This window comes from Oreochromis aureus, linkage group 10 (assembly GCF_013358895.1).
Source record: "Oreochromis aureus strain Israel breed Guangdong linkage group 10, ZZ_aureus, whole genome shotgun sequence".
Classification (NCBI taxonomy): domain Eukaryota; kingdom Metazoa; phylum Chordata; class Actinopteri; order Cichliformes; family Cichlidae; genus Oreochromis; species Oreochromis aureus.
Window position 1 is genome coordinate 34,946,605 of NC_052951.1, and position 17,197 is coordinate 34,963,801.

General features: G+C 45.6%; 2 protein-coding genes across 6 annotated transcripts in view; both read left to right on the plus strand.

Moving 5' to 3' along the window:
* Positions 1-613: 613 nt before the first annotated feature.
* zmat2 (zinc finger, matrin-type 2) lies at positions 614-3,443 on the plus strand. The gene is made up of 6 exons (XM_031744793.2): positions 614-677; positions 1,667-1,766; positions 1,880-2,003; positions 2,375-2,448; positions 2,607-2,752; positions 2,833-3,443. Exons 1-6 carry the CDS (start codon positions 660-662, stop codon positions 2,974-2,976), a joined length of 606 nt encoding a protein of 201 aa, XP_031600653.1. The 5' UTR covers positions 614-659; the 3' UTR covers positions 2,977-3,443.
* A 5,143-nt stretch (positions 3,444-8,586) lies between these two features.
* Positions 8,587-17,197, plus strand: part of lcp2a (lymphocyte cytosolic protein 2a) — a 12,778-nt gene continuing 4,167 nt past the window's right edge. Inside the window, exons 1-17 of one of the 5 annotated variants that reach the window (XM_031744786.2) lie at positions 8,587-9,361; positions 11,413-11,475; positions 11,556-11,602; positions 11,833-11,898; positions 12,916-12,938; positions 13,420-13,460; positions 13,680-13,860; positions 14,035-14,108; positions 14,211-14,271; positions 14,375-14,452; positions 14,636-14,661; positions 14,826-14,845; positions 16,289-16,384; positions 16,522-16,540; positions 16,777-16,792; positions 16,918-16,999; positions 17,151-17,197. The exon at positions 17,151-17,197 is cut by the window's right edge and continues 6 nt beyond it. In XM_031744786.2, coding sequence (XP_031600646.1) covers positions 9,284-9,361; positions 11,413-11,475; positions 11,556-11,602; positions 11,833-11,898; positions 12,916-12,938; positions 13,420-13,460; positions 13,680-13,860; positions 14,035-14,108; positions 14,211-14,271; positions 14,375-14,452; positions 14,636-14,661; positions 14,826-14,845; positions 16,289-16,384; positions 16,522-16,540; positions 16,777-16,792; positions 16,918-16,999; positions 17,151-17,197 — 1,018 coding nt within the window. In that variant the 5' untranslated portion in view covers positions 8,587-9,283. The remainder of the gene's footprint in view (positions 9,362-11,412; positions 11,476-11,555; positions 11,603-11,832; positions 11,899-12,915; positions 12,939-13,419; positions 13,461-13,679; positions 13,861-14,034; positions 14,109-14,210; positions 14,272-14,374; positions 14,453-14,635; positions 14,662-14,825; positions 14,846-16,288; positions 16,385-16,521; positions 16,541-16,776; positions 16,793-16,917; positions 17,000-17,150) is intronic. The other 4 variants (XM_031744789.2, XM_031744787.2, XM_031744790.2 and 1 more) reach the window with 4 other exon arrangements.

Here is a 17,197-nt window from a genome sequence, read left to right on the forward strand (position 1 = left end):
ACCTGACAATCTGATAGAGATCCAGCAAACATTGTTCAGACTTGTTATGATGGGGCTTGTGGTCACATTCTTATGGGTACCAGTGCATCGTGGAGTTAAAGGAAATGAAACGGCAGATAGGACAGCAAAAGTTGCAACAAGAAGAGCGATGGTAGATATGGTTAATAGTGTGAGTAGGACGGAGCTCAAGAGTAGAATACGATACAAAATGAAGGAAAGGTGGCAAAAGCAATGGGAAGAGAGGAAAGGGCAATGGTTTTACAAAATCCAAAGGAAAGTGGGGGAAATGAGAAGTACAGGACGAAACAGGAGAGAGGAGACGATTATATCTCGACTGAGATTCGGACACACTGGTTTAAATAGCACGTTATTTTTAATAGGTAAACACTGTACAGGGGAGTGTGACTGCGGTAGGGCACAGGAAACAATAGAACATGTTTTGTTGCATTGTCAGAAGTATGATATTGAAAGGAGACAACTGATCAAAAAGCTGGACGATATGAAAGTGAAGTTGGACTTGATTGATTTATTTCGCATGAGCTGGTGGAGTTGGTGGCGGTAATGCATCATTTTGCTGTTTGCCAACCGCCAATAAACCCTATACAGAAGAGGAAGAAGAAGACGAAGCTGCCGTCATTTCCGGTCACAAAGTAAACAAGATGGCGTCAGGCAGCGGGGTGAGTTTCTGAGCGTTTCTTGTTTAGAGTAAAAACATGAAAGCTCGGCGGTGTGAGCAGGGCGTGTTTCACTCTCGGGGTGTGTGGTAGTCGGGGTTGTTACCGGGTCCGGTTCAGGCCGGTTCTCCGTCTTTAGACAGCTGTTTGCAGCGCGCTTAGCTAGCAGAAGCTAGCATGCTAACCGTGACCATGTTCAGCGTTTCCGGTTTCATTTCAGACGTTTTCTAAACGTTATTCCAGTGTTCGTTAACCCGCTCTGTGCTGCCGGGCACTTCGTGTTTGTTTTTGTCCCTCCCGCAGCTCTGAAACAGATCAGCTGATCAGTGTTAGCCTGTTAGCACAAGCAGTATGGCTTCCCCGTCATCGGCCTGTCAAAATAAAAGCTTCACCTCAAAACAAGGAACTCAGCTCAGGCTTGAATTAAAATGTTTTTATTTCAGATATAAAGACCTGCTGCTTTTCTGACTTTAAGATGATCTGTATTTTAGTGATAAGCCACATGTTTGATTTGTAGAGAGAGGAGGCAGCAGGTGGAGGTGAAAGTTACACGTCTTTATTTTCAGAATCGCGTTTATTGGCCATGTATATGAGCAAACACATACAAGGAACTTGGCTCCGGTAGATGGTGACTCTCAAGCACAGCAATGTAAATCACAACAATATGTAAACGACCCAGTACACAGACACACACACACATCTCTGTATATACAGACATACACGTACACATGCACACATACATACACAAAGGTGTATAAACCAACTGTAAATAACCAATCTAAATCTTATATACATAAAATACACGATTAGCAGTTAAAAATAAAAGCTGAAGCTCAGACAGTGTTTTAACCTTTGAATGGGGAATAATCAATAATCCCAATATTGATTTCATGTCACTGAATCAATGTTTCTGTGGATTGTGATTTCCACTTTGTGGTCAGCTCTACAGGAAGTGCGCGCGGTAACGGCGGCGTCTCTCTTTTCTCTTCCAGTCGAGTAAAAACGACTTCCGACGGAAATGGGACAAAGACGAGTACGAGAACCTCGCCCAGAAACGTCTGGCGGAGGAGAGGGAGCGCGAGCGGCGAGATGGTAAGAACATCAGCCGCTTTGATTGTTCCGAGTTGAACATACTGCGCCTGCTCAGAGGGAGGAGCTTAGGCTTTTAATTTCTGTATTAACCTGTCACATGTTGGCACCTTCAGGGAAAACGGCGCCGCCGGTCAAGCGGGACCTCCTGCGTCACCGGGACTACAAGGTGGACCTGGAGTCCAAGCTGGGGAAGACCATCGTCATCACCAAGACCACGCCGCAGGCCGAGATGGGCGGGTAAGACCAGATTCACACGCCATCTTCAAGTTGTCACGCAGACTGAAACCAAAACAAAAGCTGAACGAAAGCAACCGCTGACATGTGACGTCACAAGTCAGCTGCAGCTGCTTTGCAGGTGAAAATATGGCGTGATGAAGGCTGAAGGTTCGAGCAGGCAGCTGTTTGTGACTCGCTGACAAGTGGAGGTCAGTGTCAGGACAAGCTCCGCCCACACCGTCAGCTGAAATCAGTTTAGCTCTGTTCTGTCAAACAAACGTGTCTGATGATCTCGCTCAAAGTTTGGGCTGCGCAGCTGCTGCCGCCATCCTCGTTATACAGGTGGTGCAAGGACATACGGGTGACCTTTTTTTCTTCTTCTGGTGTTTCAGGTATTACTGTAACGTGTGCGACTGTGTGGTCAAAGACTCCATCAACTTCCTGGATCACATCAACGGCAAAAAACGTGAGTTCACAGCTGAAAACGCCAAAATAATCTGATCAGAGAGGAGGCTTTTATTTTGAAAATCATGTCAGATTTCAGTCAGTGTTGCTGCAACTTCCTCCAACTCTGAAAGTCGAGTGTGTGTGTGTGTGTGTGTGTGTGTGTGTGTGTGAGAGCAGATCAGAGGAACCTGGGCATGTCGATGCGGGTGGAGCGCTCGTCTCTGGATCAGGTGAAGAAAAGATTCGAGGTGAACAAGAAGAAGTTGGAGGAGAAGCAGAAGGAGTACGACTTCGAGGAGCGCATGAAGGAGCTGCGGGAGGAGGTGAGGAGGAGTTTTATGGATCTCGTGAGGTTTTCGGGACAAGCGTGTTCCTCACAGGTGTCTCTGCTGCGTCTTTTTAGGAGGAGAAGGCGAAGGCGTACAAGAAGGAGAAGCAGAAGGAGCGGAAACGACGGGCGGAGGAGGACGTGGACTTCGAGGAGGACGACGAGATGGCGGCAGTGATGGGCTTCTCCGGCTTCGGCTCGTCCAAGAAGAGCCACTGAAGCTCCGCCTCTCTGAGGCAGGAAGCAGCTTTCTGCCCCGCCCTCTCTACATCAGGCGGAAGTTCGGACTTAGGCGGAGCTCATCTTGGACTCTTATTTTGTTATTCACAGCCAGACTCTTATTTTGTTAGTTCATCTAGATGTAATCAGCTGCTTCCTGTTGCTCACAGGATGCTGATTAAGTGTTTGTTAAATCCTGCAGGCAGTAAACGCAACAGGTCAGAGGTCAGACAGGAAGTAGCTGTCAGCAGTGAGAAGGCATTCCAGGCTGCACAGAAAAAATCTGAAATTTTAAATTTTGATTTCCCGGGTTTGTGTTTGAGCTTCTTCACATAAAGTTTTGATTCAAACACACAAAACATAAAACTTTATTTAAAGCACAGCTCAGACAGTTTGATCCCCGTCTGTATCAGCCCCTAGGCATGCTGGGAAATTCAGATTGTAATAAACAGTTGTTTTTTTTTAAATTTCTGATTGTTGCTTGTGTCAGTGAACGCACCACAGAACCCAGGCTGTTTGTTCCAGACATCAGAGTGACGCTTGCCTTTATTTCAGATGTGACACTCATTCAAGATCAGAGGTCACCTGAAGCTGGTCATCAGTTTACTGCGTTCACGTGAAAGGGGGCGGAGCTGACAGCAGCAGCAAACCACAAACATGGATGAATGTGCTGACAGCAGAGCCAAGTTAATTAAATACTCAGTAATAATCAGATCATCCTGAGTCACTCACACAGGCCAAATCAGCCAGCAGCAGCTGTTACTCTGTTTCTCGTCCTCTGAGACATCGGTCGTTCTGCTGTCGTTACACTGATTGTTTACTGTGATTGGTCAGATGCTGCCAGCTCCGCCCCTTTCATGTGAAAGTGCAGGTTAAACTCTGTGAGCTGAGCTCACCTCGCCTTCATCAGCAACGACTCCTCATCGTACAGGAAGTGCTGCAACCGTTTCGACATCCAATCACAGGACAGAGATTAACCTTTCACCTCTGTGTGTGTGTCTGTGTGTGTGTCAGCCATCAGCCAATAGCATTAACAGAAAAATCACTTGTTTAAAACAGTCGACCATGATCAGGGTCAGCAGACATGAGGATCATTCAGAGCTGAAACGATGAAGCATTTGAGAAAACCAGCTGCATCCCTGCTGCTCGCTCAGGTGTGCAAACGTTTTTCACACCTGTGGGGTCAGGTCACTCTGACCCAACAGGTGCAGTTACAGGGCCGACACACTAGAGGGCACCACGCAGAGCTGTTGGTCCATCAGCCTCCTGCAGATTTCAGCTCCTTTATGATGTTTGTGGAAGTGTGTGAAGAAGATGCAGCAGGAAGTGAGTTTCTCACTTCATCATAAAGAGAGATTGATCAGGGTGGCTGTAGGTGGAGCAGGTCACCTACTCATCGGAAGGTTGGTGGTTCGATTCCCATCTGCTCCGCCCGCATGCATCCTTCCTCTCTGATGCCTCCATCGGAGTGTGAATGTTAGAAGCAGCGGTGCGTTTACCAAACATCGCCTGCTGCGGTCCGACGCAGCGACACCTGAGCGACCCTTTCTACTCCCACCAACCTGTGCAGCCTTTTATTTGACTCGTGTTTCTGACGTGAATCCACAAAACAAACAGATTCCAGATTCCGTCGTACGTCTGCCTCTCTCACCCGAGTCTGCAGCAGAGTGAGTGTGAGGTCAGGTGACCCACGAAGACGACTTCAGGTTACTGAGGAAGCCTTCAGCTCCGCGCTGAGGCCCGTGTCAGCAGCTCGGATCGAGAAGTTGCTGCAGAAACTTACATTTTTACTTCCACATCGTCAAAACTGGAATTAAAGAATGAGTCAGCGAGAGCGCTGAAAGATTTCTGCAGCGCCATCAAAACATGAACGCCGAGGCCGCTGATCACACAGAATACTGGTCCTCAGTGTAAACTGAAACTGCTCAGCCATGTCATCTGTCAAACAGCCGTGAGGTCAAAGGTTAAGTTAGTGGGACTGAAGGATCCACGCATTGGACAGAGAAACATCAGCGGCTCCACCGCGAGTCGGCCGCATGGACTCAGGTGACCTCATGGTGGCCATGTCCACCTTTTGTATAAAGTATGTGGTTCAGACAACAGCTAAAGAAAGACGCTAACTACGTGTCCACATACTTTTGGTACATTTTTCTTTTTTGTTTTCATCACTCGCTCCGACTGATCGTGATCTCATTACTGATTATTATTTATTAACCGATCACTCATTGGTTTAAAATTAAAACCTTCTGAGCTCATTCTCTGGACTGTGGTTTTTATCAGGTCGCTTGTGTCAGACCTCATGCGCACTGTTTTCTTTTCTTGGCACCGCGGTTGAAACTGAGTTTGATCAACAGGAAGTAGAACAGGAAGTGTGGTTTGTTTCCTCTCAGCGCTGCTGATTAATGACCAGAACGAACAGCAGCTGCAGCAGCTGGTTCACGCTTGCTGCAGGCGCCACATCGCACGTACAGACACCGAACGACCAATTTAAGGGAAATATGATACTATCAACTAACATGAAGTCAACAGATCGTTGTGCAACTGAGATGAGGAAATCAGAAATGTGACGATGTGATGACAATTTTTGACTGAAACAAAGGTCATCATGCAAGGAAGAAACACCAACGTCTGCAACCAAACACAACATCTGTAACTAAACACAGCAACGTCTGCAACTAAATAAAGAAACACAGCAACATCTGCAACTAAACACAGCAATGTCTGCAACTAAATAAAGAAACACAGCAACATCTGCAACCAAACACAACATCTGCAACTAAACACAGCAACGTCTCCAACTAAATAAAGAAACACAGCAACATCTGCAACTAAACACAGCAACATCTGCAACTAAACACAGCAATGTCTGCAACTAAACACAGCAACGTCTGCAACTAAATAAAGAAACACAGCAACATCTGCAACCAAACACAACATCTGCAACTAAACACAGCAATGTCTGCAACTAAATAAAGAAACACAGCAACATCTGCAACCAAACACAACATCTGCAACTGAACACAGCAACGTCTCCAACTAAATAAAGAGAAACAGCAACATCTGCAACTAAACACAACAACATCTGCAACTAAACACAGCAATGTCTGCAACTAAACACAGCAACGTCTGACACTAAATAAGGAAACACAGCAACATCTGCAACTAAACACAGCAACGTCTCCAACTAAATAAAGAAACACAGCAACATCTGCAACTAAACACAGCAACGTCTGCAACTGAACACAGCAACGTCTGCAACTAAATAAAGAAACACAGCAACATCTGCAACTAAACACAGCAACATCTGCAACTAAACACAGCAATGTCTGCAACTAAACACAGCAACGTCTGACACTAAATAAGGAAACACAGCAACATCTGCAACTAAACACAGCAACGTCTCCAACTAAATAAAGAAACACAGCAACATCTGCAACTAAACACAGCAACATCTGCAACTAAACACAGCAATGTCTGCAACTAAACACAGCAACGTCTGACACTAAATAAGGAAACACAGCAACATCTGCAACTAAACACAGCAACATCTGCAACTAAACACAGCAACGTCTCCAACTAAATAAAGAAACACAACAACATCTGCAACTAAACACAGCAACGTCTGCAAATAAACACAACGTCTGCAACTGAACACAGCAATGTCTGCAACTAAACACAGCAACGTCTGACACTAAATAAAGAAACACAGCAACGTCTGCAATCAAACAAACAAATATAAGCAACTAAACACAGCAACATCTGCAACTAAATAAAGAAACACAGCAACATCTGCAACTAAACACAGCAACGTCTCCAACTAAATAAAGAAACACAACAACATCTGCAACTAAACACAGCAACGTCTGCAAATAAACACAACGTCTGCAACTGAACACAGCAATGTCTGCAACTAAACACAGCAACGTCTGACACTAAATAAAGAAACACAGCAACGTCTGCAATCAAACAAACAAATATAAGCAACTAAACACAGCAACATCTGCAACTAAATAAAGAAACACAGCAACATCTGCAACTAAACACAGCAACGTCTCCAACTAAATAAAGAAACACAACAACATCTGCAACTAAACACAGCAACATCTGCAAATAAACACAACGTCTGCAACTGAACACAGCAATGTCTGCAACTAAACACAGCAACGTCTGACACTAAATAAAGAAACACAGCAACGTCTGCAATCAAACAAACAAATATAAGCAACTAAACACAGCAACATCTACAACTGAACACAGCAACGTCTGCAACTAAATAAAGAAACACAGCAACGTCTGCAACTGAACACAGCAACGTTTGTTTGCAGATGTTGTGTTTTGATGTTTTTGTTTGTTTGTGACTCATTCGTCATTTTTTAAAATAAAGTAAATAAAAAACAGAGAAACTCTGTAGCTTCCTGATACGGTCCAATCAGGAGCCAGAAGACCAGAAGCCAGAAGATGGAGGCGGGGTTTTGTGAAACTGTTTTTCACGCTGCGGCGAGCCGTTACCGTCAGCTGCCACCGCCTCTTTTACATGTCTGCTCTCCCATCATGCACCTCTGCCATGGTGCTGCATGGTCCTGATTCACTGAGCCATGTGACCTCAGGGAAGGAGGAGGAAGCAGACGAGGGGCTTTCCTGAGCTAAACTTAGTGTGAAGAAGTGAAACATGAGCGCATCCACCACTCCATCCCTATCTCCAGTTTGTATGGAGACACATTAGTGCCAAAGCATCCATGAGCCCAATGATCTCAGTTTATCGTTTCATTTAAAACTGGCGTTTTAAAACAGATCATCAGTGTCATTGCACCGGCTCGCCCTCTGAAGTATGAGCTCTGTGTTTGCTCTTTCATATAAAATCAAATGTTGGTCCTGTGATAAATAAGCTCTTGAAGAACAACCACAGGTCTAACAACGTGGGACAGGTCCGTGTGTCCCCTCTCCCGCGCTGCAGGTTAGCATCGTGCTGCTCAAACATGAGGGCAACACAGAGCTGCAGGCTTTGACCTGAGCGCTGAGAACGAGCCGGACGCTCCCTGTCCATGATTGGCTGGGATGGACCACCTCCATCATGGTGGAGCTGTAACCTGCACGTGTGGACGGCACGCCGAGCAGGTTTCTGGGAGTGTTCCTGAGGCTCATCTGCTGAAGCTCACGGTCATCGGCCTCGTCCCACAGAGATTCCTCCAGGTTCTCTGAGTATGCAGATGAGGTCACGCTGCGTAGATGATGAGCTGTTCACGGTGAGGAACATGATTCAGGTTGGTGAAGCTCTGCCTCTCTGAGAGCCTCTTTTTATCCCCGATCATGTGACCGAGCTGCTGACAGGTCACATGATCAGCTGGTAAATCTTCTCTTCAGCACGAGCTTTTCTGAGACGGCTCGTTCTCTCACTTTAATCTTTTGTTTTCTGTGTTCGATCACGAATAAAATATGAGCTCTTGTTTTCGTCCCGACTTTTTCAGGTTTGTTCTGAGAGCTGCAGTTCCTCTGACGTGCAGCAGAGGCAGCAGTGAGCCCGTCCCCATAGACCCCCATGTTAAACAGCAGAAGTAAACATTTCACAGCCCGACACACAAACTGTTTGGGTAAACAATACTTTTACTTTGAATACTTGGAGTACATTTTTGAGAGCGTGCAGAGGTGGCTTGACTGCACAGATGCATGCTGGGTAACGGCCTTGGCCTTCAGCACTGATGGAGGTCCTCCGTCGGGCTGACCTGGGGTCGGGGCGGTGCCAGCTGATCCGGGGTTCGTTTGTTCCTCTGTTTGGCATTTCGACAGCGTCGCTGCAGCGAGTGGGTGCAGCTGCAGACGCTGTTCCGCTCTGTGGTCAGACGGGGGGGTGGGGGTGATGCTGCCTTCATCCATCCCCCACTTCACTTCCTCTGAGTAAGAGAGAGAGAGGAAAGAGAGACGCAGAGAGAGAGAGACTGAAGGAGTGGAGGAGGAGGAAGCCATTTTGGGCCCGAGTGACATGTCTGCCTGCTCTTTGCTGCCTGCGCTGCCGGACGGACGCTCGTGCAGTTAGACCGGACGACTCGGTTTGGGGAAGTAAAAGCTGAGACGCTCGCAGCTCTTTGCTTTTCTGTCTTTCAGAGACGTCTGAGTCTTCACAGGAAGCGGCGGCGAGGCCCATTAGTCAGACGGTGGGCTGAAGGAGAACAACGGCGCAGAAACTACGAGCCCGATCACTTCCTCCGAGGCCGAGGAGCGAGCTCAAAGATCGCCTCCTTCTCTCAGATGTTAGCGTGCTCTGGGTCTGACAGCAGCCGGGCTGACGTCGTGCATTTGAGCATCGAGCAGGATGAGTTCGGACCGCATGCCGTCCAGGTCGGACGTGATGGGGTGGAGCCCGCAGCAGCTGGCGGACTACCTGAGAAGGGTGAGGCCTCCGTCCGTACTGTTCGTGCGTCCTCGTGTATGTCCTCATTTTAAGTTCCTCAGGATCCTCCGAGCAGCGGGGTCAGCTGACTCATGCTCAGACGGCGCCGTGACCCAAACCAGAACGTTAGTGAGCACAAACAGCAGAGGCTCAGGTGAGCTGCTGCACCTGCCCGACACGGAGCTCGATGACACGTGGCGACCGCAGCTTCAGTGTTTGATGCCCTGTGTTTGGAACGTTGGCGTAGCGTGCTGATCAACAACATTTCAGTAAAGCTCTGGCTTAGACCTCGCTGTTAGTGCAGTGACCTCACTGATGATGTCATTCAAAATGCAGAGGTGCAGTTCAGACGTTCAGTCAAACAATGGTAATAATGCAAACTTTCATGCGATTCAAACAGGTGAGGCTATTTATTTCTGAAGCGTCAGACCTGCAGCTGGCTTCATGTGTCAGCCCGATGCTTCAGGTGCTTTGTGCACCTGTAATTAAAGGCTGGACTGAGTAACTGTGGTCGTCTCTGCCACCGCTCAGCGTGATTGCATACAGCTTTCCTGCTGATCGCAGAGATGGTGACATTTTTCTGCAGAAGTTCAAACACTGTGACGTAACGACTCAGAGAAACAGCGGGTTTAACGAGGAAGTGTTTGTGATGCGTTTGGATAAAAGTCCCCGAGAACAGGGACAAAGGCAGCCGGGTGTCAGCAGCAGCAGCGTTAGCCGTTAGCTGCTCGCGTCTGAAGGCGGCTGCATGAAGAGGAGTGAGATGTGACAAACTGCTGGGTTTCCCCTTCCTGTGCATCTCTTATAATCTAAACAGTTTGTCTTACTTCAACTGACTTTAACATCTGATCACGTCTGATTATTTTTAGGTCACTTAGCAGCAGTTTGATGGTACAAAGTATCGGAGCAGGCAGGTGGAGCAGATGAAAGCTGTACGTTGGCGCAGAGCCGCAGGAAGTGTCGTTATTTTCCATTTGGGGTTTGATGAGGTTATTTAAGGCCTACGGTGTTTCAGCATGCGTGCTCTCAGCGGAGGCAAAAATAGCAACAGGTGGGAGATAATAACTGTAACTTGTTACAGACGCGGCCAAACATTCAAATCATGGGGTGAACCGTAGAAGAAATCCCTGTGGGCTTATTTTCACTCTGAATGTCTCCTCACTGATCTCTGCACAACAAGCCTGCGGGACGTTCGCTCAGCGGAGACGCTTCAGTCCCGTGTAGACTGTCCACCTCCTCCCAGCATCCTCCTCTGTCACACTCTGTGCATGTCCTCCTTCACTACATCCATGAACCTCCTCTGAGCTCCACCTTTATCCTCCATCTTCCAAACCACCTCAGCCACTCTGATGCACTCGTCTCTTATCTCCATCTTCCACCTACTCCACCCTGCCTGCACTCTGTGCTTCATCAGCATAAAAGACTGGTTCTATCAGCGCGACACAACGTTTCCGAGCGATTCTTTTATAGCGTCTGATGTCAGAGGCTTTTAATGATTGGTGGATGCAGCCCACAGACTCCTTTACCACTCAGGCTGCATCATGTTCATTTATCAAATCTGTTCAAACGTTCTGCACCAAGAAGAAGAATCGCCTTGACAACACGACACGTGGAAAAGAGGCTGATGCCTGTTTGTGTCGAACCAGCTCTGTGAGCTCATCTCACTGATGCTGACGAGCTGCTCGTGCTTGGCTATTTTTTGAGAATCAGCAGGAAAGCTGAGGAAATCTGTGTGGGACAAAATGACGCTAACGCTTTAGTCCCGTCCATAACCAGTTACAGCTGAAAGTCTGGAGTGAGGTGGTGTGGCCAGCAACTGTGACATCAGAAACTGATTCTTATCTTTGCTTTGCGTCACTGCGTGTGTTAGTTTAGATGTTTCACATTCACAGAATCGTCTGCAGAGAACATCACGTCCATATGTGAGGAAGAATCAGTATTTCCTGGAAGACAAAAAAGAATCGCATAAGAAACAGTGATAATAAAATAATAATAATAAATAGATGTGTTCATATTTGAATGATATGTCAGCTGTGACGTCCCTGTTACAGATGAGTCTGTCCGGCTGTGACAAAGTTGTGCTGAAGCACTCCATCTCTGGTTCCAGATTTGTGGTGAGTTCAACAACAAGAAAATAAAACTGGAAAAGGAAAGAAGGGTGTAGGGAAGGATGTGACCCTGTTTGTTTTTGCAGAATCTGAGCGACAACGACCTCCAGAAATTCCCTAAACTTCATACTCCGTAAGTACTGCCCCCTGCTGCTGCGCTGTGGTACTGCAGTCGGCCTGGGCTGCAGTTTTGATTGAGAGACATTTTACTGGATCAGTACTGTTAACAGAAAGTCTTCACTTGTAACCACAGCTGATGTTTGATATGTTAGATGTGCTGATTGTGTGCTACAGTCTGAACGCTGAGGGAGACCCAGGCGGGGGTTAACCACACTGTGATGTCGTGTATCCATGTCTCTGCAGGATGATCTCCAAGCTCAGCAGTGAAATCAACAAGAAGGAGAAGAGGGGAGGCTTCTTTAGTAAAAAGTACGTTCATGTTCTGCTTATAAGAACAGCCTGTGCTTCAATCGTGGCAATAAAACTACAGTCTGGTAACCACTGTTGTCTCCAATACATCTGTTCAAGCACAAAGTCCAGATAGGGCCAGAATACAGTTGGAGTGAAACAGAGGCTGGACTGTGTTCACAGAAGAACCTTTATTTTATTCTGAAAGGCTGTTAGAGCTCGTCTTGGTTGTAAATGAGTTTTCTGAGAAACGCATCACCTCATGTTAATCGCAAAATTCATGTTGTGTTGCTAAGCAATGGCTAGCTGGCTAACATTAGCTTATTTGCTTGCTAACTTTATTGCTGGTAAAACACTGTCTGAATTAGCGACTGACCAACCTGTCAAACTACTTTAGCAGCTAAAATGATCGTAACGTTAAATGGGGTCGATTTTAGCATCACATGTCTGAACAAACAACCACCTGAAACGCCTCCGGGCACTGATTTGTTTTTAATGATTTCAAAGATTTATCAAGACTTTGCTGAGTTCATGAAACTGATGCAGACTCTGAGCAGCACGCTGACATTAGCTCGCTGGTTGCTCTTATAATGTGGTTTGCGTAAAAATGGTTTGCTAAATGAATGCTTTAAAAAGCTCCTGCGAGCCAACATTTGATGCTGGCTGTCGTTTGTCTGAGAGGCACACACTGTACTGGGAGCTCTGTCACGGCCAGCTTATTTATACGAATAACAACATACAGGCTCACGTTTCTTTATATAAGAGTTTATCTCTAAGTAAAGTCTAAAAGGGAAAGTTGACTTCTGTTGTTGCTTAAAGACTATTTTTCTGGATGTTTGCTTGATAAAATTTAAATTAGCATCAGAAGAAGGTGCTAAAACTTTTAAAGTTGATTTGCCTTCATAACAGAGCTTTGTTCGTGTTTCCTGCACGCTGTTTTTTGTCTTTGTGGTTATTTTACATCTATTTAAAAACATCACCTGAGCAGCGCTGAGGTTTGACTCAGCTCTGACTTTCTCACACCTTTTTTTCTCACAGGACGTCCAAATATCCAGAACCAGGTAAGAATTTATTAATGTTTAATGTTTTTACACAGAGCCATGGATGGTTTGAATAATCGTCACATGTTTTAGTTGTTTCAGAATAAAATCCTTGGTAATGTGGTGAAATTTTCAGTGTAGTTTCCATCAGACTGCGATCACCTCCGTCAGACCAGAGTTCCTGATATGTGAAACTTAACATAACGTTGGGTGTGCTGTCGTTTTACGGGGACTTTCCAATCAAACAGAAGCAGGAAGTGTTTGTGATGAAGTGTAAATATTTTATTTTGACAAAGCTGGAATAAAATTTCACAGGAAATAGAAACAACAATAAAAGCAGGTTAGCATTACCACATAGTTTCACGATGATGAGTAAAGATCTGTAGTAGATATTTACCTAATTGCAGTATTATTACGTGTCGTCAGGGGTTTGAGTCTTTGTGACTATTTCTTTGTTACATCTGGATACACAGATGTTAACCTGCTGCTTTCTCCTCTGCAGAAATCAACTCTGAGCCTCAGGGATGGGGCGAAGACGAGTTTGTGAGTTTATCGATTTATTTACTAAATAAAAACAAAATTCATAATGTCACAAACACCAAAAAATACACATGAGAGCGATGACGGAGGTGATATTAGATACAACACATAAATAATAATTACACAAAGATGATTCATTATTGTACACATTTACATTTTAAAGGATATACATGTGTTAGACGTCCACCCAACACAAGCTTCTCTCTGCGTTTCCTCGGTCAGGACGATGAATTTGATGATGACTACGAGAGTCCGTACAGCGACGATGACGGCAGCGGGGGAGACTACGAGTCCCCAAACGATGACCAGGATGCGGGTAACGATTACGAGCCGCCTCCTTCTGAACCAGCAGAGGACCACAAGCTGTGCCCCCCCCGGCCCATCGGGGACGGGGATTACATTGGTACCCTCACAAGTTCACACACACCAGAAAATATTATCATCGAATCATCATTTGGGTCATTTCTGACTCCAGAGGCAGTCATCGAGTTTGTTTCAGTGTTTGTAACAGAGACGAAAATAACGATGAAACAAACACGCTTTATAAACGTGTGTGTGTGTGTGTGTGTGTGTGTAGACAACCATGTGTCCCCAAGGCAGCCCCCCGCTGTGTCTCCCCGCCCCCCCGTCTCTACGCCACCATCTCGGATGGTGAGTCAAGCTTATCGTAGTACCGAGTGTCTCCACAGAGGGCGCCACACATACTTTAGAATAGTTTGTTAAGTGTGTGTGTGTGTGTGTATGTTATCCAAGCAGCCCATGGACGCTCGCAGAGACCCCTCCCCTCACTGTGGTCCACGACCTCCTGGAAAGCGTGAGTAACTTCCTGCAAACACGCTGATCACATGACATCTTCTCAGGTCATGTGATTCCTCTGGGCACCTCGTTAAAGCTGCTCTTCATGTGTTTGTGTTCAGTGCCTCCTGAGCCACCGCAGATCCGTCGTGACACCAAACCAGGCAGAGGTCCAGGATCCAACGCGTCCCCCATCAGAGGTAACTGACCTGATCTCGGCCTCCTGACTCACCTGTGCAGGCCTACAGGGCTGGAGGAAATCCCTCCCACGGTGGTCTGTCCCACAGAAACACAAAGAAAAACAAACAACGCCACTGATCTTTATGTTTGGAATCAAACTTCTTTTCTCATTGTCAATGACGTTTGTTTTATCATCGTCACAGGACCGCACCCCAGCACGCTGGACAGGGTGAGTTTACAAAACACTTTGTTCACATGACAAACCAGAAAAACAACACACGGATGAAGAGTTAGACCCCGAGCAGCTCCACACGTCACACGCCAACTCTGATCTAATGTTTCACTATGTTCATACTCAAACATTTACTCTCATTCATTTTCTGCTTATTGCAGCCGGGCGGACAATCTTGGAGGTGTGTACACACACACACACACACACACACACACACACACACACACACACACACACTTCTCCTACGTTCAGTTTTCAGTAATTCTTTAATCTTTTAATAGATTGTAAATAAACAGATTTATACTTTTATATTTAACGTCTTTTACAAAGAATCAAACATGCGTAGCTCCTGTCCTACACTAAGGTAATAAGACAGTGTATATATCTGTGTACACTGACTACAGCGTCGTGTGAGAATTTCCATCTCGGCACCTTCTAACAGGAATGTTTGTGTAGAGTTGGGTTAGTTTCATCCTCTGTGGCAGCTCTGCCGTGGGGTGTACCACAGGGATCTATTCTTGGGCCACTCCTGTTTTCATTGTATCTCCTGCTACTGGGTGCGATCTTCTGAAAACACAACATTTCATCTATACGTTGACGACTGGCAGCTTTATCGTCTCTGTGGGTCTGCTGCTTGATTGTCTCAGTCATGTTAAGTCATGGAGGCTCTAAATGTTTTACATTTTAATGAACGTAAAATGAATTTTTCCAGTCCCAGTCATTCCTCAACTCTCACCCCAACCAATCACAGCAGATGGCCCCGCCCCTCCCTGAGCCTGGTTCTGCCGGAGGTTTCTTCCTGTTAAAAGGGAGTTTTTCCTTCCCACTGTCGCCAAAGTGCTTGCTCATAGGGATCATATGATTGTTGGGTTTTCTCTGTATCTATTATTGTAGGATCTACTGTACAATATAAAGCACCTTGAGGAGACTGCTGTTGTGATTTGGCGCTATATAAGTAAAGTTAAATTGAATTCCTCTGGTACCCCAGATGTTGACTCTGCTGCTCTGACCCTGAAGAGCTCAGTTACTAATCTTGGAGTAAAAATCGACTCCGCGCTTAGTTTTGATGGCAGTGGTGAAATCTTCATTCTCTCACCTCAGATGTTTGTGGAAGGTCGAGCCTTTTCTCTCCAGGTGTGATTTGGAAACTGTCATCCATGCTTTTATAACCTCACGTTGGATTAATATGGGCTGCCCGGGGTTGTCTGTCACGCCTGCAGCTGGTGCAGAATGCTGCAGTTTTTAACTGGTAAAAGAACATCTGAGCACATTACTCTGGTTCTGGCCTCCTTACGTTGGCTTCAAATTCAATTTAAAACCCTTTTACTGGGTTTTAAATCCTTAAATGCTCTGGCTCCTGTATATTCACCCTAAGCCCCCCCTCGTTCACGCCGGTCAGCTGTTGTCGCTACATCACCGCAGAAACTGAAGCTCTGGAACGATCTTCCTCTTCACATCAGGCAGTCTACCTCAGTGCTGGTCTTTAAATCCAGGTTAAATTTTATTCGCTGACTTGTTATTTATTGTTATTGTGTTTGTTACTGTCATGTTTGTGCTGTACACACTTTGCACACACATGTTGTTTGTGCTGTGTAAATAATTGTTGGTGTGTTGGTGCACGCAGGCCACCGCAGGAGGATCCACCCACCTTTAACAAACCTCCTCTGCCCTCCACCAACATCAACAGGAGCAACTCCTCCGTCCACTTCCCACCCAGCAGGTATCACCTGAAGATAAACGATTCACTTTGATGTTTACAGTTTATTTGATTCAACGTTTATTTGTAGCAAAATATTTTTATTTAACAGCTGAAGGACGATGTTTGAAAAATAGTCACGTTTTGTTTGTTTGTTTCAGCAGGACGGAGAGGAGAGCGGTACGACACACACACACACACACACACACACACGCACACTTACGTGTAAATATAGTTTATTTATTTACTGTCACCAGGTTTAATATCTCTTATTAAACAAATGAACATTTTAAATCGTGTTTCACTGAGTTATATGAAGACATCAGTCTGTGTTTGTATTCAGAGAAATCCTCGTCTGAGGTTTGTAACATTGGGAAATAAAAGTTAAATTCTTGTGTTTTTCTTTTTTTCCTCAGCAGCTGCCAGACGAAGGTGAGGTTTATTCAGTTTTTCCAGATTGATTTCTTAAATAAAAAAACTTTAAAAATAAACATTTAAACTTTGTTACTTGTTTAAAACGTGTGTTTAAATCTGTTCTCACTGTTTTTCCCCTTCAGTGCCAAAGGGCAACACCTTCCCCCTTCACAATAAAAGCATGCCTCCCCGGCCCGGACCCCCGGGCCCTCCCACTGGAGACAGGTATGTGAGTGACCGTTAGACCATAAGATTTCTGTTTGTGGTGGTTTACAAAAACACTAACTATTTAACACAAACCTTTACAAGTTTAATTTTAAGTGAAAAATAGAGAATATTTCATTGTAAACTTATTTTTTTTTATTGTTTTTAACAGTTTGGGTTTCAGTGTCCCGCCTACTGGATCTCTGCCACACAAACTGC

Coding starts and splice junctions, on each gene's coding strand:
- zmat2 (XM_031744793.2), top strand. Junction 2,449..2,606: donor TCACATCAACGGCAAAAAAC/GTGAGTTCACAG, acceptor GTGTGAGAGCAG/ATCAGAGGAACCTGGGCATG. Junction 2,753..2,832: donor TGAAGGAGCTGCGGGAGGAG/GTGAGGAGGAGT, acceptor GCGTCTTTTTAG/GAGGAGAAGGCGAAGGCGTA.